At 46.1% G+C, this 21877-nt stretch overlaps 1 protein-coding gene across 1 annotated transcript in view; it reads left to right on the top strand.

Annotated features, from left to right (window-relative positions):
• SCG3 (secretogranin III) overlaps nt 1–21877 on the top strand; it is a 246014-nt gene that overhangs the window by 39327 nt on the left and 184810 nt on the right. Inside the window, exon 7 of the mRNA XM_086958295.1 lies at nt 20790–20970. Within this exon, the coding sequence (XP_086814421.1) occupies nt 20790–20970 (181 nt within the window). The remainder of the gene's footprint in view (nt 1–20789; nt 20971–21877) is intronic.

Below are 21877 nucleotides of genomic sequence, written 5' to 3' on the forward strand. Positions count from 1 at the left end.
ATAAGTGTGGCAGGTTGTGGCGTATCCTCGTGTATACAATTATACTTAGTTGTGCCAGATATTATAGATAATAACAAACAAGACACACAAACATATAACATGTAGGAGTGCGCGTAGATTCCATGGTTCAAACAGGGGGCTTACTTGATATAAGCCTCTAGATTACTTCAACGGGCAGGGGGTAGGTTCGTCTAACCGCCAAACCAAGTTCTGAAATGGCGCGAAAGATAATAGCAGGGTGAGTAAGTCGAACGCAGTGCTCGACAAGAATCCAAATAATCACAGGTTTTGAGTTCCATCTCTGTTTTGAGAGACGAGGGGCATTTACTTACAGTTTGCGGGAGAATTAAACGGCCATTCACCTACTCCTATCCTCCTCTGCTCGGCTAGTGGTGCCGTGCGGGAGTTCTTCCGTTAAATGAGATTACTCTTCCGGGAAGGGCGTGGTGCCGTGCGCCGGAGGGGGAGGAGTTACAGGGCGGGACCTGATGACGCAGTGAACGCGGATGTTAGTAAACAAAACGCGTGTCGGTTGCTATACATCGTTAAAGATGGTGTTGGGATTCGTGTCACTAGATACTGTTGATTAGTGGACATCAGTATATTGTTATTAATACCAGGAGAGAAGTTCTAAGAATTGTAAAGTGCATGAAAAAAAGGGGGGTATGATTAGGACCCACTGGTAGCGGTTGGAGCTAGTTGTGGGAAACCACCTTAAATTATGCAGGTTTTGGATCTTGATGTGGACGTCATTAAATGTTAATCCCAAGAGACCAGTGCGTGGGATCTTAATGCACTATGGAAAGAAGATATGAATTGGCCCCATTCATAGTGCGAGACCTGGTGACGCGGTAAACGCGTATGTTGGTAAACAAAACGCGTGCCGGTTGTTATACATCGTTAGAGAAGGTCACTAGATACTGTTGTTTAGCGGACATTAGTATATTGTTATTAATTCCAGGAGAGAGGTGCTTAGAATTGTAAAGCGCATGAAAAAGGGGTATGGTTAGGACCCACTGATAGCGGGTGGAGCTAGATGTGGGAAACCACCTTTAATTTATGCAGTTACAGGAGCAGAGTCCATGGGTCATTTGAGCACATTGGCCCATGGAATGTTATCATTGAGTCCGACTTTGTGCGTGGAAAGTCTATAAATCCACCTCTGCTCTTTCTCATAGAGGCGTGACTGTATGTTGGGACCCTGCTGTATTTGCTCAATAACAGTCCACCTCATGTCGTTTGGGGTATGCCCCATTGCCAGAAAATGGTCCGTGAGTCTTGTGTTGTTTTTCTTGCATCTGATTGTACTCCGATGTTCAGATATCCGTTGCTTCACTTTGCGTGTGGTCATTCCAATGTATGGTATATCACAGGAACATTTGATCAAGTATACAACATTTTGGCTATTGCAGTTCGTGTGTGCCCTCTGTTCCCAAGTTTTGCCTTCCTCAAGGTTCAATGTTTTAGTGTTGGTAGTCAAATGGCAGACACTGCAATCCCCACATCTTGAATGTCCTGTGACACGGGGAAGCCCCCATATTTCCGTGATTGTGGGGTTAGTGATGGTCAAGGTGGGTTTAGGTCTAGTGTTCACCAGAGTGTCTTTTAGACTGCGTGCCTTTTTGTAAGAAAACAGAGGTTTTTCCCATTTGTAGTTTCCTGTATGGAGTATGGACCAGTGTTTCTTTATACTTTTGCTCACCTGATTGGATATAGCATTGTATGTCGTGACACATGCTAGTGGAACCTCATCCTCGTTTTTGGTTGTGTCTTCCAATAAAGCTTGTCGAGGCTGGTTACGAGCTCTTTTCTGGCATTTGTTAGTAATTTTCTTGGGATAGCCACGTGAGGAAAGTTTTTGTGTTAGGTCATCTGCCTGGCTCTTGTAATCGGACAATTTACTGCAATTCCTTCTGAGGCGGAGATACTGTCCATAGGGCAGGTTTTCCCGTAGGGGGCGAGGATGGAAACTCTCGTATCTAAGCAAGTTGTTCTTTGCCGTTGGTTTGAAATGTGTTTTAGTTATTAGATTCTCATTTTCCCTTTGTATTTCGATGTCCAAGAAGACCATCTTGTTTCTGTCTATGCAGTGGGTGAACCGTAGATTCCTGTCACGGGTGTTCAGCCAAGTTATGAATTCCATAAGAGTTTCTTCTGAGCCTTGCCATATGGAGAAGACGTCATCTATGTATCGTCGCCAAAATTTTATGTGGCTGCCAAATGGGTTATCCTCTGCCAGGATGTATTTCAGTTCGAAGTCATATACGTAGAGCCCCGCCACACTAGGGGCAAAAACACTGCCCATAGATGTACCCCCTACTTGTAGGTACAGGGTGCCCTCATATTCAAAGTAGTTCCTCTTAAGGGCCAGGGTGGCACATTGCAAGACGAACTGTTTTGGTGTGTGGTAGTTCCAGGTGGTGTTTTCCAGGGTTCTTTCCAACACATTGATGGTGGCGTCTTGTGGGATGTTCGTATAAAGGCTTTCGATGTCAAAGCTGAGGAGAATGTAGTCTTGTTCCATTTTGATGTCCTCCAAAATTCTCAATAAGCTTTTGGTGTCACGTAGGTACGTGGATGTTCCCTGTACAACAGGTTTCAGGAAGAAGTCACTGAATCTTGATAATGGTTCAAGAAGTGAGCCGATGCCTGACACAATAGGTCTGCCTGGTGGGGGGATCTTGCCCTTGTGCATTTTAGGCACCACATAGAAGTAAGGAATCTTATTGTCGGTTTTGCTCAAATAGTCTGCTTCTTGTTTTGAGATGTTTCCTCGGGCTTCAGCTGTTTCCACCATGTTGGTGATTTCAATTCTCAGATCTTCAGTCGGATCTCTGGGCAGTATTTTATAGTTTTTTGTGTCGCCTAGTAGGCGTCTGCATTCTGCATCGTAATCACCCCTATTCATCACTACAAGTCCTCCGCCTTTATCTGCGGGTTTTATGATTATGGTTTCATCATTTTTCAGGTCAGATATGGCTTTATTTTCAGCCCTGGTGTTGTTATGGAATTGGCCTTTTGCTTCCAATTTTTCCACATCATTGAATACTGCCTGTTCAAAAGTGGTAATCTCGACTGGAACCGAGTGTGGTGGAGGTATGAAGGTTGACCGTAACCTGAGACCTGTTTCATTGGGGGTGTCTGTTGGTTCGTCACTTGTGTTGTCATTAGTAGGGTTCTTTTCGAAGAAGGCTTTCAATTTGAGTTTGCGGAAAAAGGAAGCTAACTCGCAATGTAACTTGAACTTATCTAGGGATGCAGTAGGTACAAACCCTAGTCCCTTATTAAGCACATTTGATTCTGTGATGGTTAGTGTGCGTGATGATAAGTTCGTGACTAGCTCCTCGCATTGCTGGGGCCGGCCTTGTTCGCTCCTGATTTGCTCCTGGTGATGCTGCCCGTGTTGTCCTCTTCCTCCCAGTGGACGTTGTTCCCCCTTCTGTTGCGTCCCCTTCCGCGCCTGCCTCTGTTGTGAAAAGGAGGACGAAATTGGTTCTGTGGAAAGGGGAATTGCTGGAAGGGTGGTTGCCATCCGTACATCTGGAAATGTGGTGGTATTTGGTATGGGTTTGGTGGTGGTTGTTGGTAGGGGTTCTGGAGGGGATGGTTGTATTGGGGCCATTGGTTGTTCCCTCTGTGTCCACCTCTCTGTCCCCTTCTCGGGGTCCCATTACTGGATCCAGTGCTGCTGTTTGAGCTGGAGGTGTTACTCGCGGCGTCAGAGTCTTGATCTTGTAGGCCCGATATTTTATAGTCCGGGTCTGAATAAGGGTAGACCTTCACAAATGAAAAATTTTTCAGATCTTTTTGGAATTTCAATGTTTTTTGTTGTAATAGGTTGTCTTTGTATTCATTAACTTCCTTGTTTAAGTCATCCAATTTTTGCTTGTAGCCTTTGATGCTGGCTTTTATTTGAGTTTCTGTTACTTGAATCTCTATCTGGATTTTCTCAGACAGACGTATGGCAGTTTTTAGGATCAGTATAATCCAGTCATGCGTGCAGTGCCACGCAATTAGGGCCCAGTCTTTTCTAAATTCTGGATCATCCAAAAAGATGCGTGGTGCGTTGGTAACCAACAGGCCCTTAGGAGCTATATTATTGGTAACATACTCTTCTAAGGCATATCAGTTCTTCGGTCAACCCTGTCCCTTAGTACCTTCGACCACCATACCTTTATAACATTTTATCAATCACACCGCATTACTTTACCCATTCTCAGAAGTCGAGGTCCTTCTTCATGCGTTAGTTCACACATCTTAGTCGCATATTTTGGAGGCAGCGTATCATACCTTTTGATTCGATCATCAATCCAGGGCCGAACAACCATTTTTCAGATAACCTTAAAAAAAAGAGCAGAACGGTTGCACACAGAAAAAGCCCTCCCACCAATTCCCACATTTACAAAAAGTATGTGATGCCTATTCATAGTTTGGAAAACCTTTATTTGCATAATCGTTCAGTACGTAAAATGTGAGAGTGCAATCATATTTTGGCCGGACATGTCGACGATGGAAGCACATACAGTAGGGGGGTTATTTTGCGGCACAAGAACATGTTAGAAAGGCCTAATTAATTATTTGCAAGTAACTAAAAACGTTTCATTGCGTGATGAGGGATCAGGGGCATTTCAGTTCATAAATGGGAACACAGTCAAGCTCATTGTAATCACATTTCCTAGATGTATACCATGGGTGTGCATCATAAGCGACGTTATGTACCAGTTACAATAAATATCAAAATAAATCGTTCATTGAAATCAACATTTTTACGGGACCCCTTTCAAATGTTCGTCAAGTGAACCCTCCTCCCTTTTTCATCAAGTGCGCAAAGGTTCGTATATAAATCTTAGTACACCAAGTTTCATTAGCTAAGGAACACCACGAGGCGTCCGTTAGTTCCTATTGATACCGGCGCCATTTTGGGCGAGGCCGGTTTAGTCCGGAAGTAGCATCAGGGGCAAAAAATGTCCCCGACGATTGGCGGTTGGACCAGGGTCCCTTTCGGCAGTTCAAAAAAACCTGTGCTAACAGAGGGGCTGGTGGTGTGGACCGTCAATCAAGAGAGGGAGGGAGGTAGAGTCTTTCTTACCGGGTCATGTCGATGTTCAGCCGGAACTTACTCGAGTTCGTTAGCCCATAATGTTCCTGGGTGGTTCAGACGGAAGCTGATGCAGACACGAGAGCACCGCCATCTTGTTGCTGTGCCGTGGTTATTTCATTAGTGATCAATGCAGCTGTTCCCCACCGGAAGCCTGAAGGGGCTGAGGGCTCTTGGGACTTTGGTAGAATCTTCAAAGTCGAGGGGATGTTTGTCGATGGCGGGGGCTTGCGCCCAGGTGGGCAAGTGCCCGAGTTGCAATTTCGGACAAAGTTACTCCAGAGGCCTAGACCCGCCTTCCGAGGGCCCAGACGCCATTTTGAGACCATGCGGCAGCCGCCCTCCGTCGTATCTTTCAGGAGTGGAAGAAACTTCTTGTGGCGACAAAGACAGAACATCATGCTGCTGGAGCAGGACATTTTGGTTCGGGGCGCCAGGGTGCAGCAGTGGAGCCTTCATCTGGGGAGGTGAGGGAGGCTCGTCCGTGCCGCCTCCCTCTCACGGCGCATCCCACGCCGTCCCTTCGAATCAGGGGTGCACATGATGACCACCCTACACCCCTGATTCCGACTCTTGGGGGACCATTGTACGTCCGGTGCTATTCAAGTATGCCCGTCGGACATTGTATGTCCTGTGCTGCGCAAATATACCAGTCGGACATTGTATGTCCTGTGCTGCGAAAATATATGTGCGTCGGACATTGTAAGTTCTGTGCTGCGCAGGTATATGGCCGTCGCCCGGCTGGAGGACATCGGCGCCGGGCCAGGGCAGGGAAGCCTCCTACCTGCGGAGGCGGGAGAGGCTCGTCCGCGTCGCCTCTCCCTCCCCGCCCACCCTGCATCCGTTCGATGGAGGAATTCGTGATGGCCGGACCAGGAGATACGAGGGAGGGGGTCATTTGCATCCGCCCCCTCCCTACTCGTGGCCCGGGGGACGCCGTCCCTGGAAGGGTAGTATGGGAAGACCATTTCATTGCCTGCTTTGAGGAGCCTCCTGTACCTTCTCGCCGGCGATCTCTTTTGGTCTATGGCTGTTGGCAGGCCCCGCCCCACACGTGCTATGTGTTTCGGGTGGGCGGGACCGTCGAACTGTTACATTTCGAGGACTTCCGGGGTGAGCGTAATATGTTTTGTATTTCTCCTATTAGTACAGTTTGCTTTAGAGAGTGTTCTACTAGTTATTCTATTTACCGTTGGTTGTGTGTTATCTTTACCGTAATTAAATCCTAAGTTATATAACAGATGCTTGGCTTCCTTGAGTCCTTTCTCTAACGGGGGTTGTTTACACTGGCCTGTATTTGTGTTTGTTTTTTCAGAGTGGGGGAGCAACGGAGAGCAATCAGTCCCAGAACTCTAACATGTCGTTAAAATTGGTCTGACGAAATCTGTGCCATCGAGCATAATCAAACGGGGTGGTTCTATCTGTTCTGTCTGCACTAGTCTGATTGGTTTTTATCTCGCGCCTTTTCCCTTTCTGTCGGCCTGTTCTTTCTGTCGACCCTCCATTCTTACCTATGCTCTGAAGAGTCGGGCATTGGGCTTTCCAGTGCCCGAGACATCTACAGAAAGCACATTGGTTTTGTTTTAAATCTGTTCGTCCTGTGCATAGTGTCGGGGGATTACTTTCGGGTCGTCGCGTCCCGGGGTTGTCCTGTCGACACATCCCCTTACACCGTTCCCTTTTCATGTCTACTTCTCGGAACTGTGCCATCGCTGGCCCTTCCCTTTGCCTACTAGACGTTTGGAGGGTTGTCCGTCGTGTCTCTTCACCCTTTCTGACTTCATCGCTTTCCTTTCGTCGTGTGGCTTCTTTGCGCCACATACCGAGACTATCGAGCATAATAGGTGTTGTTTCATTCCTACGAAGGGTTATTTCTACCGTTTCTATTTTGTCAAGATCGAAGGATCCTATCAGTGGCCACTGACTTTCTCGATCCTTTTTCGTATATTTATGCCACAGCTGGCTATAGGCTATAGCGATTAATCCATGCTTCATGAACATGTCCTTATTAGGGGTGCCTTCCAGCGGAGCCGGATGGTTCATCTCTAATAAGCGGTCCGGGCTAAACAGGCTACTAACCAGTGGGGAGAAGACAGGCATGACGGATCACAATGGGGATAATAGTCAGCACTACCTATCTTATCACTGCGCGCAAAGACTAGACAGAATATTTCTATTCTACGTTGTTTGCAGGCAGTGAATACCTCATGAACCAATCTTGAGCAATCAATGTTAGGTCAAAAATAAACAATCAATATGGTCAATGGGGAGAATAAGTAGGCTCGCAAAGGTCCGCGTCACCTACCCTTTCACTATCTGCAAAGAGGGGACCTATTCTTCCCTGTTTGCAGACAGAGAATCTCCAGAAAACAATCTATAACAGTTAATCAATGGGGGAGGGGCAATTGTTCAGTGGGGGAGAAAGATAGGTCCGACGGATGCGTACCTATCCTTCACTGTTTATAAAGGGAGAGCCTGTTGTTTCTCCGTTTGCAGACAGCGAATCTCCAAATAAATTAACAAAAAGTAATACTAGTATTTTCTCATCAATTATCAATCACTTTCAATTATCAATCACTTTCGCAATTCGTCGTGTTTACACGACCTTACCCGGACCGCATGGACAGTTTCTTGTCTTCCGAATCCAGCGCCCGATCGTCCTCTTCTCTACGTACTCCTCGTGGCACTCCTGATGGTTCCCAGTCAGGACCGCAGATCACTCGAGAGAGGTCTGTTCGGAACCAGTGAAGTTCGGATGATCGGCTGTCAGACGAGGGTCTATCGGACAGGGTACCTTCCGATCGTTGCAGTCGTTCACTCTGTCGTCAGGACCTCTCCCACTGGATCCACGAGTCGCTGATGGGTCCCACGTTTGGGACGCCAATTGTTAAAAGGGGTTCAAAGACAACCAGTAACCAAAGACCCCTTTATGTTGCCCGGCGGTATCGCCTCTATGACCCACCAATATTAATCAATGAAGAAGCAGGCGCTGGAGACTGGAAGGCAGGAAACGAGGATTTTATTCTCTCCGGAGGAGAACACATCAATTCAGACAGCAAGTATCGTCACGAGGTGCTCTAACCACATCTCTGAGGCCTGGCCTCTTATACTAGGGTTTATGACCTTTATTGCACGTAACACATTCTCGCAACACTTTGATATTTGAAAGAACATCCTCGGAATCTCCCCTTCAGGCCCGTTCCCACATACATTTACAGTTGAATTCCCCACCCCGGTCACAACAGGTGATGATTGTCGCGCAGCAGGGCATTCCGGCGATTCACGGAATGCGTGGGGTTGATCGGATCTCATAGGGTGGGGGCTTTGATCGGCTCGAGGGTCTTTTGATGGGGAGGGGAAGCTTCCTACTGTACGGGGTAATAAACAGTATCCGCAGGGCCAGGTGGCGGCCTGGGAACAAGGAAGACAAATGGGGACACAGGAAAAAGGGGTTTGCATCAAAAGGATCTGAGACCATGAAAGGAATGAAGGGAGGTGTCGCGCTGGGAACAGGATGGGATTCTGTGGCGGAGCTGCGCTGAAGAGGGGTTTATGACCCAAGGCATGAGAGAGCGGGGGGGTTGTCAGCGTGCGGGGGGATGCTTGCGAGGTTAGGAGAGAGAGAGAGAGAGACGCGCCGGTTATCAGCGAGGGGCAGGGAGGCCATGATGCTCAAAATGGCTGCTGCCTATGCGCAAGGCATGTGAGAGTGGGAATGACCGGTGCGTGGGGGTCTTTCGTGAGGGTGATTCTGATCGTGACGGCTAAAATATGGCGGATGTGGATGACGGAAAGTGTGGCATCGGAGAAAGGCAAGATGGCGTAGATAATGTTCACCAAACTGTATTAATTTTCCACAAGGGCTGGGGCTTCCAATTTGTATTCAGGGGAAGTTAAGGGACTCGTCTAATGGCAGTCTCTGCCCTTTGACGTCGCATTTTTTGGAGTGTTGTTTTGCGTGTTTATGAAAGTTCTCAGTCATTGTGCACTGCACCCCAGAACGGCTTCATGGCGTTAGCATGACAACAGAGCCAAGCAACTCTTGAAAAATAGGTAGGTAGGGTTTCACAAGGAGCAAAAAGCCACAACAAAAGTTCTGCTCGTTGCTATATTTTTTATTGACAGGTTGCGGTTAAACGCTTCTGCCAAAATTGCATTGGGTAGTATTTACGTACACCAGGGTCATTCATTATTTGTGTTTTTCAATAAGGGTGATAACTTAAACAGACAAAATAATATATATGCGAGGAAGCGAACCAATCAGCTGCCTGCTCAGAGCCACAAAGTCACCTTTATCCTTACAGCACGCTGTCCACAAAATGGCTGGGGTCAAGTTACTTTCCTGCAGGAATAAGGGGATTTATACAGTATAATATATTTTTGAGACCGGCGGTTTCCACTTTGGGCCACGGGCACTCATTTTTAGGGACCGGAACTTATTTTTCCGTGTCAGACACCCATGAAATGAAATGAATGAAATTGAAATATGCTTTTATATAGCGCATTGCTACCCGGAGGCCTCCTAGAGCTGCAGCGGAAACAAGCGGGAAGAGCCCCTTACGGGAAGAGCCAGGTCTTTGGCTGTTTTCAAAACACGAGGTGATTAGGTTCCCTACGGAGGGAGAGCGGGAGGGAGTTCCAGAGCTTGGCAGCATTATATGAGAAAAGACGGCCGCTGGCTCTGGCCCTTTGGATTCTGGGCACTTCTGCCAAGTGGAGCTCGTCTGAGCACAGTCTTCAAGTAGCCTTGTAGGGTCTAATCAAAGCTCTGATGATGGGTGGCCCATTCCCTTCTAAAGACTTGTGTGCAACACAGAGAGCCTTAAAATGGATTCTCTCCTGCACCGGAAGCCAGTGGAGGGAGCGTAGGGCGGGCTTTGCTGAACAGCGATTGTTCGTAAGCAGTTTTGCTGCAGAATTTTGAACAATCTGTATTTTTGCGACCACTGAAGTTGGGGCACCTAGATAAAGTGCGTTTCCATTGTCTATCCTGGAAAGAATTAAGGCCTGGATCAGCAATTTTCTTGCTTGGCATGGTAGGGGGGAGTACTTTGTGTGTCATTCTGAGCAGATTGTAGCATGCAGCAGCAGTCTTCCTGGCTTGGGCCCTGAAGGTAATATCTTGATCTAACCATATACCCAGGCTTTTATCTGGGTTTTTGGTACTGGTTCTGGACCCATGCAAGTTGGCTACATGGTACTAGGTTTAAAACTTGACTGGTCGCCAAACACCATAAGCTCAGTTTTATCGCCATTGAGCTTTAGATGAGATGAGCTCATCCATTTAGCAACTTCCTCTAAACAAGAGTGAAGGGCAGTGGACGACTGTTCAGCCTGGTTCAATGCCACAACCAGCTGAGTGTTGTCAGCATATGTTGCTATATGGATTGCAAAGGGGAATACAATATCCGCCAATGGTGCCATATATACACTAAAAAGAGTGGGTTTCAGGGACAAGGACCGAGGAACTCCACACTGCAATGGCATGGGTTTAGAAAGGGAGTCTTCTTCAACTACCTAGAAGAATCTTTCTTCCAGGAAGGTTTGGAGCCATAGTAGGGGAGTGCCAGCCACTCCCACATTCCTGAGCCGATAAACCAAAATGTGATAGTTCACTGTGTCAAAGGCTGCATTCAGGTCGAGGAGGATTATGGCAGAAGATCCTCCAGAGTTGAAAATCTTTCTTGATTCTTCCACCACCGCTAATAAAGCGGTTTTGGTGCCTTGCTGGGGGCGAACACCTGTTTGTGAAGGGTGTAGCAGTTTATGAAACTCATGGAACACAGAGAGTGTATGGTTGATATGTTTTTCCGTAATTTTGCTAATTCCGGGAAGAAGCGAAATAGGGTGGTAGTTGCCCGATTCATCCGGGTCTAGGTTCGTTTTTTTTAGCAGTGTCTTTACCATAGCTTTTTCCCACTCATAGGGAACTATGCCAGATGCTAGTGAGGCATTGATCAAGTTGGTAATGAAAGGGGCAACTATGGGTGCTACCAATTTCAAGATGTCCGATGGTGCCGGGTCAAGTGGTGACCCACTCTGAACAGCAGATAAAATAGATAGGAATAATTCCTGGGTAGGCGGGGTATGGGTTTCCAGGTAATGATTACTCTTGTGCTCTTCCGAGTCCGTAGGTTTGGGTATTGACTCAGTGTCAATTTGAGGGAGGTGCCTAAGGATGTTTTGAACTGTCGTTCTGTCTAAATGATGGATTAGGAAGCCCGGGGAAAGTGCTTGTACAATATCCCTCTCTGAGCTTGGGGTAAGCCAAGTCTCCGAAAGAAACAGGACTTCTGGTTCCGAGTCTTTTATTAACATTGAGATCTCACTAGATCTTTTGACAGAGATCCACAGTTGAGCAAAAGTCATTGGAAAGATTTCCCCAAAGGAGAAATGGAGGAAGCAAGTACGGAGAATCCATAATGGCAGTGTAAGCAACTGTCCTGTGACTCGTCAAGAGATACAGAATGGGCAAATATAGGCTATGGGGTTCTGTTAAGCTGTTTTAGCTCAGAGCTGGTACAACAAAAATAATCTGAAGGTGGAGAGGTAGGGGTTCTGGTCCAGGGTCCCGATCGGGCATGGACAGGTACAGACAGGCTTGCCTTTGACACGCCTTCTGCACGCTGGCAGTGTGCCCACTGCGCGCATCTGCTGCAGCCCGTGCATACATTGGCTTTAAGTGTGGTTGACACCGGAAATGATCGGGTTGAGACAGCCCACTGAGGCAGAGCAACGTCCCTCCGAGCAAACAACTAGATAGTCGCGTCAGACCGGGGACCGGCAAAATGTAACGTGTGCAACATCAGGTAACGTAATAAAACAAACGCGACAAGTTATAGGTTAAAAAAGTATCTTATGGTGCTAAACATAAGCAAGTGTTTTAAAATTAGCCCTCCACTCACGCTAATAGTGACCACTGCGAGTCCATGCACACACTGGCTTTAAGTGTGGTTGACACCGGAAAGGATCGGGAGAAAGCAGGGACCCACGAGAGCAAGAGATGGAAAAACATAGAAAGAGAAAGACGTAAAAACCATCACAAGGGGAGAAAGCAGGGACCCACAAGAGCGAGGTGAAGGGACTGGCAGTAGATTAAAGTGGAATGAGGTGGATTCAAGTGTTTCAGCCATGGTATTCAGGCTCCTCCATGTAATCGCACCAGCCGCGGGCTTCTGAGCAGCGCTTTGGGCACCGACACTCCTTCTTTTACAAGTAAATCACTGACCGCAGCTTACAATTGTGAATGGTAAAGAATGGAAAAAACATTTCTTGTTCTTTATTTATAAATTCAGTGGAATAGATTTCTGCCGTAGCGTTTATTACAAACATTGCTCAGACTGTAGTCAGAGCTTGAAATGGAAAAATAGAAGGGCAGGTACTCTGTCCCAGAGTACCTGCTTGCTTCTGAATAGGGCCGATACTCTCCAATTAAAGGTATGGCATTTCTCTTAAGATGCGCCGGACTCTACTCAAAATAAAAAAGTGCTAGTACTCCGTACCGGACAGTCATTTAAAGCACTGATTGTACTCAAATGTCAATTGAACAGTACAAGGTGTGCCACCTCTAGGACACTACATTAGAAAAAGACAAGCAAGCGCTGTATAAAACGCGCTGTATAAAACGCCAATGTATATTTACACGCCTAAATAAACAGAACAGCCTTCCCCGCGGTGCCTGCTGCGGTGGGTTAGGAGAAGGCTCGGGGTGCCATGTAAACTGCCCCTTCCCTTTCATTTCACGGTGGCACGAGGCACGTGCGCACAAAGGCGACAGTGATTTAATGAGCGGGGCAGGAACAAACAGGGATTTGCAATGCAATAGGTCTCGCGTTCACGCAAGTTTGAGCTATTGGGTACTAAAACATAAATAAAAGGCATTGTCATTTACAATACTAATAGCTTAAACTCTTGCAAAAGTGAGACATATAGCATTGATATAAAGGGCCTTCTCAACTGCTTGTTAGATTGTAAATATCAGAGGAAGAGACCGGCCTGCAAAGTCTTCAAAGTAGTGATCAATAGTGCTGTGAAGAAGATGTCTAAGGCCTAGATGTAGGTAATAGCAAATTACCGAATGGTAAATACCGAATTTTACTGATTCGGTATTTACTATTTGGTAATTGCTATGTAGGTAAAAAATTCGGTAAAAATACCGAATCGGTAAGATTTGGTAATTACTGAATCTGTATTTGCCATTGATTCCTATGGGCCTGGCCCATAGGAATCAATGGCAATTACCGAATCGGTAAATACCGATTCGGTAAAATTACTGATCTGCAAGGGTGACAGGGTGTCACTTTGACACCCTGTTGCACCCCTGATTTTGACTTGTGTGCCATGTGACACACATACATGCCCTTAGGGCATGTCTGTGTGCCACATGGCACAGGTGCACATGCACAGATGTGCATGTACACAGGTATTCGTTATTTACCATGCAATAGAATTACATGGTAAATAACGAATCGGTAAGGGCCTGTGGCACTGTTTTCTGTGCCACCTACATATTGATTTACCGATTCGGTAAATTTACAGAATCGGTATTTTACTGAATTGGTAACTTTACAGATTCGGTAAATATACCGATTCTGTACATTTTAAGGTCCCTACATCTCCATTAGTAAATACCGGTCGGTAACGGCCGAAATCGTCCGTTACCGACCGGTATTTGCCGACTTATATCTGGCCCTAAGTGTTTTAATTTACACAGACAACAAGTGTGAAGTGAGAGTTACATATGAGCCGAGCTATAAAAACTAACAACGCGCACCAACACCTTTCGCTCTGTGATTACACTGTCACGGCTCAAGAGGAAGAGCGGGGTGGCGATTTCCTGCCCTCTCCGTGATTTGAGTGTGCAGTGTAGCATTGCATAATGTCATTGCTATCTTTGGCCTATTAAAAAGACTCCAGCTGCAGTAGGGTCCTGGCTTCACCTCCAGGTGCAGGGCAGGCTGTGCTTTATGAGAGGTATGGAGGGAGGGATGGTCTTGGCTGCAGCTCCGGCCTCGTACAGTGCCCTGGATACTACTAGTGAGCAAAAGGCACTGAGGTGGTGGTATTGGTGGTATTGGTAGTCCTGGTATTTGTGGTGCTGGTATTTGTGGTGCTGGTATTGGTGGTATTTGTGGTGGTGGTGGTTGTATTGGTATTGGTGGTGGTGGTATTGGTGGAGGTGGTATTTGTGTTTTAGTATTGGTGATGGTGGTACTGGTATTGGTGGTGGTGGTAATGGTTTTGGTATTGGTGGTGGTGGTATTGGTATTGGTGGTATTGTTGGTGGTGGCATCAGTGTTGGGGTATTGATGGTGGTATTGGTGGGCATTGGTGGTGGGGTATTGATGGTGGTATTGGTGGTGGTACTGGTGGTGGTGGTATTGGTGGTGGCATTGGTGGTGGTATTGGTGGTGGTGGTGGTGGTATTGGTGGGGGTGGGGGCATTGCTGGTAGTGGTATTGGTGGTGGCGGTATAGCTGGTGGTGGTTTTGGTGGTGGTGGTATTAGTATTGGTGGTGTTGGTATTGATGGTGGTAGTCATAGTGGTGGTAATGGTGGTGGTGGTATTGGTGTTGGTAGTCATGGTGGTGGTGGTATTGGTGGTGGTGTTAGTGGTTGTATTGGTGGTGGTATTGGTATCGGTGGTGGTATTGGTGGTGGTTTTGGTATTGGTGGTGGTGGTATTAGTGGCAGTCGTGGTGGTATTGGTGGTGGTATTGGTGGAGGTGGTATTGGTGGTGGTATTGGTGGTGGTATTGGTGGTGGTATTGGTATTAGCGGTGGTTTTAGTGGTGGCAATATTGGTAGGTGGTGGTATTGGTGGTATTGCTGATGGTGGTGGTTTTGGTGGTGGTGGTGGTATTGGTGGTGGTAGTGGTTGTGGTGATATTGGTGGTGGTGGGATATTGGTGGTGGTATTAGTGGGGGTATTGGTGGTGGTATTGGTGGTGGTGGTATTAGTGGTGGTATTAGTATTGGTATTGGTGGTGTTGGAGTTGGTGGTAGTGGTATTGGTAGTGGTGGTATTGGTGGTGGTGGTGGTAGTGGTATTGGTGGCGGTATTGGAGGTGGTGGTATTGGTGATGGTGGTGGTATTGATGGTGGTGTTAGTGGTATTGGTGGTGGTATAAGTGGTGGTATTGGTGGTGGTGGTATTGGTTGTGGTGATATTGGTAGTTGTGGTGGTAGTGGTGGTGGTGGGGGTATTGGTGGTGGTATTGGTGGTGGTGTTGTTGTTAACAAAACAGGCTTTTGCAAAACAAATCATCAGGTGGCTTTAGTACAGATGGCATGGAACCAGCCGCGGCCCGTGGTGGGAGTAGTGGTGGGGCAGAAAGGCGGGGCTGGGGAGGGGCAGGGTAGTGGGTGCTAAAAACTGGAATATGGATAATTGGAGTTAAGTAAACAATTTATTTATTAAAACGAATTTCATAGCGTGGGCTGCATCGCATTTTGAGATACAGGGCGCGCTACAAAATTCGTTTTATTTATTACATTGTTTACTTACCTCCAATTATCCAGATTCCATTTTTTAGCACCCACCACCCTGCCCCTCCCCCGCCCGCCTCTCTGCCCCACCGCAACTCCCTCCACGGGCCGTGGCTGCATGTAACACAGAAGTGCTGTTGTCAGCTTCAGCCCCTTAGTACAGGATTATGTGCTACCTGGAATTCACATGACTTAATTCGCTAATCATTTCTAAATCCATTTTACCTGGGGGCTACAAATGCCGGGTTAAAGTGATTGAAAGCAGGCGCCCGTATTACAGGTGCGGCGGTGCTGTTTAAAAGAACACAAGCGGTTTCATCTGAAGCAGTACATGTCTCACCTGCAGTAAGAGAAACTCAATAAAGTAAATAGTGCTTACAGACTAAATAACAGGTCCCATGTAACAACTGAAGCAAAAGGACCAGTCGCAATGGGAGGGTACAAATGAAGACAAGGCCGTACTAAGGAGGGATAAACAAGCCTATTAACGAATCCGAAGGTAGCCTTTACATAAGACAATGACACAAGCCAATGAAAAATATGGGAATAGAGTGGGCGTGGCTTCCCTCCCGTACTCTACTACAGCAGTCTCACAGAGTAAGCAGTGCATGCGCGCTGCCGCTAGGCTCAACCTAAAATCTCCTGGCCACTGGTGTCTCGCCGGAGCCATATCCGGCAGCGCAAAAGATCATCCTACCATCATGTCAAAGGCCCCCCACCATCTCCAGGTGTGGTTGTTAGGTGGGCACACAGTGGGCCAAAGATGAAAGTGGTGGAGCCAACTACAAAGGGCGCTCGTGGAAAGTGTGTGTGCATTTATATACACATTTATGTGCATACACATGCATAAATGTATATGTGCTGGCTTTAAATGTTTATGTATGACTTTGTGTGTGTGTTTTTATCTATGTCAGCGATCGAGGGGTCATATTTACAGGGAAAGTGGAGAAGTGTGTTGTTAAGTCTAGAAGGCTAACAACACGCTTCATCACTTTAGAAACGCAGGGCTGCACCATATTTACTAGAATATGGTGCAGTCCTACGTTTCCTCTTGCGCTTCCTCCTGCGCTGGCCCTACCTTTAGCTTCATAGCGCCAAAGCAGGCACCCTTGCACCTGTGTTGATGATTGTTTATGTGCAGGAAAGTCCCTCTTCCTGCCCGTAAACAATCTTTAAATGCCATTTTGTAACTTTTATGTGTGCTGCTGAATGCAGCACACATAGAAGTTGCAAAACTGCATTTTTTTAAAGTGATTGTTTATGTGCAGGAAGGGGGCCCTTCCTGCACATAAACAATTGTAGGCAATTTGCTGTTTCTATGTGTGCTGCACAAAGCAGCACACATGGAAACAGCAAGAATGAGGAGAAATAAAGCATTTCTCCTTTCTTTGCCTGTTTGAGACCAGGTTTTCCCTGGTCTTAATTTTGTGCTGCCTCCTATTTACGCTGCCCTTGTAAATAGGGGCAGCGTCAAAATCAATGGGTGTTGCGATCGAACGCTTAATACAGCACAAAGGGGTGCCTTATTTACAAGGCAGCCTTATGCCACGTTAAGTGGATTAACGCTTCCTTGAAATTAAGGGGAGGCCCTTATCGCCATCACAACATCACTGAAAAATGATGTTGGGTGGCGATAGGGGCTTGTAAATATGCCCCGAAGTGCGTTAAAAAAAGATGGGAACTGTTGTGCTGTGAGCAACGGGGCAGGGTTAGTGAGCAGGGGGCCGGGTCAAAAGCCTCGCTAAAAGAAATATTTTTAAACTTTTTTTGGTCTTTCACCTTCTGGTAACTAGATATAAAATAATGCAGTATTGTACATTATGAAACCACTATTAGTTAATGCGCCGCAGAGGTCTGTGTGTTTAAACAGAGAGTAACAGAATTGAAACCTGGTTGGTGCAGTGGAGAATAGTGACTTGAGTATGTTTATTGCTACGAGATTAGTCTGTGACAGAAAACACTGTGAATATGTAAGTCATTATTTTAAACTTGCATTATACAAATTATAAGATAGGCTGCTATAAAATGGGCAAAAAGGTTTTTGATAAAAAAAAGTGCTTCAAAATATAGATTTTAGCAGCACCCAACCTGTATGTAGTGCATTTTGTATTACTGTCTTTTAAAAGCACACACTTCACAGCTCAGATGGTAACTCCCTTACAACACCACTCAAAAAGAACAAATATGTGTTATTTGGAAGCTTCGAGTGATTCTGTTAATTAAAGCAGATAACAGCATCCAAGCTGCCTTTACTTTTTCAGATTGACCAGTTTTGCACATTTGCATTTCTTTCAGGCAGGCATGCATCCTCCAAAAAGGCCTGTTTAGCTGTCTGCCCCCCCCTTACTTTTTGTTGTTGCAGTTTTATATAGCGCAAACTCGAACTAAGGAATTGGAGCGCTTTACATGAGCACTAGCTGCATAACATAAGAACACTTTAATGTTTAGTAGGCACGGGTAGATTAAGTGATTTGCTCAGAATCACAGACTGTTGAAGCAATGCCAAGACTCAAACCTGGTTCCCCAGTTCCAAAGTCAGCAGCTCTGGCTGTTACACCACATCCTTTCCATAGCACAGTAGACCTCCTTGCTTATGCTTCAGCTGAAGCATTTGATCTGTCAGAGTTTACTGTCCCAAGACGGTTGTCTTTCCACAAGAAGTAGGGGAACTGTTTTTCTGAAAATAAAAAAGTATGGGCACATCGTACTCCTCTGATCCTGCCTACTTCGACCACTGATCTATGTGCATTCATATATACGCAGGGTCTTAGTCAAAGAATTGATGATTTGCAACGAAAAGCAGTTTGACCTATTAAAGTGTGTTGCAAAGCGTGGGGTGTTTTTTACGTCTCTCCTACTAGACAATGCTTGTGCTACCTGTTGCACACTACATTGTTAGTTACAGTGGGACTAGAGTCTGCCCATTGCTCACTGTTGGTTGGCCTCCATGTCACTCTCCTCGGTATGCTTCTTCATCAGTGTGTGTGTGGGCGATCCTTCCTCTTAATGTGTTTGTCCCTTCCCTGAAGAATGGACGCATGTATTCTTCCAGTGCTTGTTTTTCCATCACTTCTTTATTTCTTTATGTTTAAATACTCCATGAGTGCATGTGTTTTTCAGCTGTCTCTCTAGTGTGCTTATCCACTCCTATCTGTGCTACTCTCTTGCTCCTGTGGTTCTACCCCACCCCCTCTGTGATGTGCTCACCTTTGTATGTTCATCCCTCTGCATACCTTTCTCACACGTGTGATTCTCTCCCCTCCCAGCACCACATTGCTCTTTCTCTTGCCCGCTGGCTTTTCTCCCCTGCCATTTCTGCCCCACATTGCTCTCTCTCTCCCACCTGTTGACTCACCCTGCGGGCCCTCCCTGTCGCTTCTCCCCACCCACACCCTCCATGCAGCTTCTACGCCCCATGCCTGTGTGACTTACCGGCACCCGGTTTGCCCTTCTGCTACACCTGCACCCTCACCCACTTTCCTAAAAATATGCTGTCATGCTTTTTTTCTTTTTATTTTCAGATCTTATTTGGATCGAAAAAAAAGAGGCTGTGTCATTTTGTAGGCTCGTGCTCCTACAAAATGACAATAGTTTTTTAAATGTATTTATTTGACCGTGGTGCACCACATCAGGATGCTGTGCAGCATTAAGCTATTGGCAAAGCTAATGGGTCCCAAAGATGGGCTCTATTGGCTTTGCCAGTGCTTGTAGCTCCCTGTGTCACTTGTGGCATGGAGAAACAGTCAACCACTAAGTACGAGGAGTCAGGAATGGGGAATGGGCCCCCTTGACTTCCCTCATGAAACGCCAGTGGCTTTTGCAAGAAGGGCGTAAGATGAAAGGAGAACAATTGCTGTTTGTTTACCTTTCGCGAAAAGCCAGGCTACCATCGCCCAGACAGCTTCACAAAGCCCATTAACCTCAATGCACCCATGATGGCCTCTGCAGGAGCCCTACACAGGGCACATCCAACTAGAGTGAGTGACACTTCCTGCACTGGGCGGGATCCCCTTCCTCACCCGCGTACTGCTCTCCGTGCACGTTTATGGCCACGCGCCCCCTCATCTCCAAAACTGAAATGCGCCTGTTTATATATAGAGATGGCTGCACTGCGTCATTGAGTTTCAGTACGGCACCATGTTGGTTGAGGAAAAAAGAGCTCTAAGCAAATACTATTAAAGGGTTGATGGAGCGTTTTTTCGTTTGCACATCGATGTGCTATTTATTACGTTTGAATACAGTATCTATTTGGGGTGAGAAAGCACCCATTGATAGTCAATCACAGTGTAAATAAGCACCTTTTTCCAGGAAAGCATACCCAACATATTTCTTAAAAATAGTTTTCTGTTTATCACATGAGAGCTAGCGCTGTCAAGCCAGACCTAAAAATAAAATACTATTTAATGCGGAATGGAGACACACAGGCTATTGTTTGGACACTTTTTTGATACTGGAGACAACAGAAAAACTTAAACTTTTATCCAAATTCTCGTTTCCTCTACCATCTCTCGGTCAATGATACATTCTGTTGTACAAAATATAGTTTTTGTAGTGTATCATTTGCGATTGCAATTAAGAACTCAAATGAACGTTATTACTTTTATAATAGCATTTACAGCAGTTACGTAGCACGCAACACCATTTGTCTGGTCTCTCGGTGCTCAAAACAGGTGTTCTTTAATGAGCAAGTGAATGGTACTCATTTTATCATCCACGATGGATAAAAACATTATTGGACCCACCATGTTTCGCACCTGTGACCTACAGGTTAAGCACAGAATCCATACTGTGGATGCTCTAGTTCACTGACCTATTTTACCTTTGAATACATAACATGCCCTCAAGACTCAAACAATAACTTCTGGTGCTCTAAATGAAGTGACATTGTGCAACGCCTACCTTGGCAAGCAGGTCATATTCACTTTGTTGGTGCCTCAAAAACCAAGGTGACTCGGATTGAAAGACTTAAATTAATTTGAAGAAACATGAGAGTGGGGGCACTGTTTTGCACTGTTCTGATCTGTTGGGGTTTAGTTTCTTCATGCCCTGCATAATTTACTGCTATCCAAGCTCAGGGGATACTAAAATATACAAACTGCAAATATCTTGACAAAAATGGAACGCTGAGGCAAGTTTCTACGTTTCTAACCATTTGTTTATTTATATTTTATTCAGTGACTTTCCTTTTTATTTGACTTTACAGGAGAACGCAAAATACGCTCATCAAAGCGCCTCAGCCCCAACTTATAATGGTGACATTGGGGAGAGGTCCTGGATGCCCCCCAGTGACGTAGAAAGACGTAGTGAACTGTCACCTGAAGATGATTTTGAAGACCTTGAGTATTTCCCAAATTTTTACCACCTTCTGAAAAGTTTAAACCCAGGTAATGTTGTACTGAGTCATACCCCCGAATAAAGATGTTACAGATAGAAAGCAGTATTGATTTCTGGATATGCACATTTCCCGCCATAGGGATATGCAGCCTCAAAATATAGACAGTGATGGGTCTGCCTGACATGTGTCCTCGATGGGAATCGGATTGGTTGACATGTATTGCATATAGGGTCAACTGCACATAAAACAGACTTCGCCGACATGGCAGCTCACATTAGCCCTATTGGTATATGAGACTGCCTTCTTCTCTTCCTACCCTAATCTATACTTGCTCAAAGTGCATCGTAACTGCAGTGCCAGAGAGAACAATGTATATCACATTGTCCAGTAGAAAGGCAGAGATAACCGAGGGTGGGTTGTAATGAGAGGTCCTGCTCACAATAGCATCATCTACTGCCCCAGCTGCCTTCACCCCTTGGGCGCTTACCAAGCATTATATTCCGCTGCAACCAATGCGTGACTGCTGCTGGCAGAGTTGTATGGGAGAAGACCCTCACCCCTCAAGGGCATCTCAAGCCTTGTATACTACAGGGTCTTGGGCTCAATGTCCGCAGACTGGATAATTCTCGCCTCAGTAATAATAATAATAGTAATTCTCTAATCATGGGTCCCACTCTGCAACTCTGGGCAATAGCTTTCTTAATCTCCACAACGGCCCCAATAGCTCTGGGGATGCCTGGCTTCACCTTGGGGGTGCCCAGTAGGGAGCGTCTCACAGGGAAAGCCAGGAAGGGTTCCACAGCGGTATACAGCGCCAGGATGCCCTGAGATGGGGCGGCAGTGCGCTTTACAAGTATATCCACATTTACATTTACATTTAAATGACATCCATGGGAGTGGTTACTGATTGAAGACGTCCTTGGTCATTTCCACAGATAAGGCAATTAATACTGTCT

The sequence above is a fragment of the Lissotriton vulgaris genome, chromosome 2_1 (genome assembly GCF_964263255.1).
Source record: "Lissotriton vulgaris chromosome 2_1, aLisVul1.2, whole genome shotgun sequence".
Lineage (NCBI taxonomy): Eukaryota > Metazoa > Chordata > Amphibia > Caudata > Salamandridae > Lissotriton > Lissotriton vulgaris.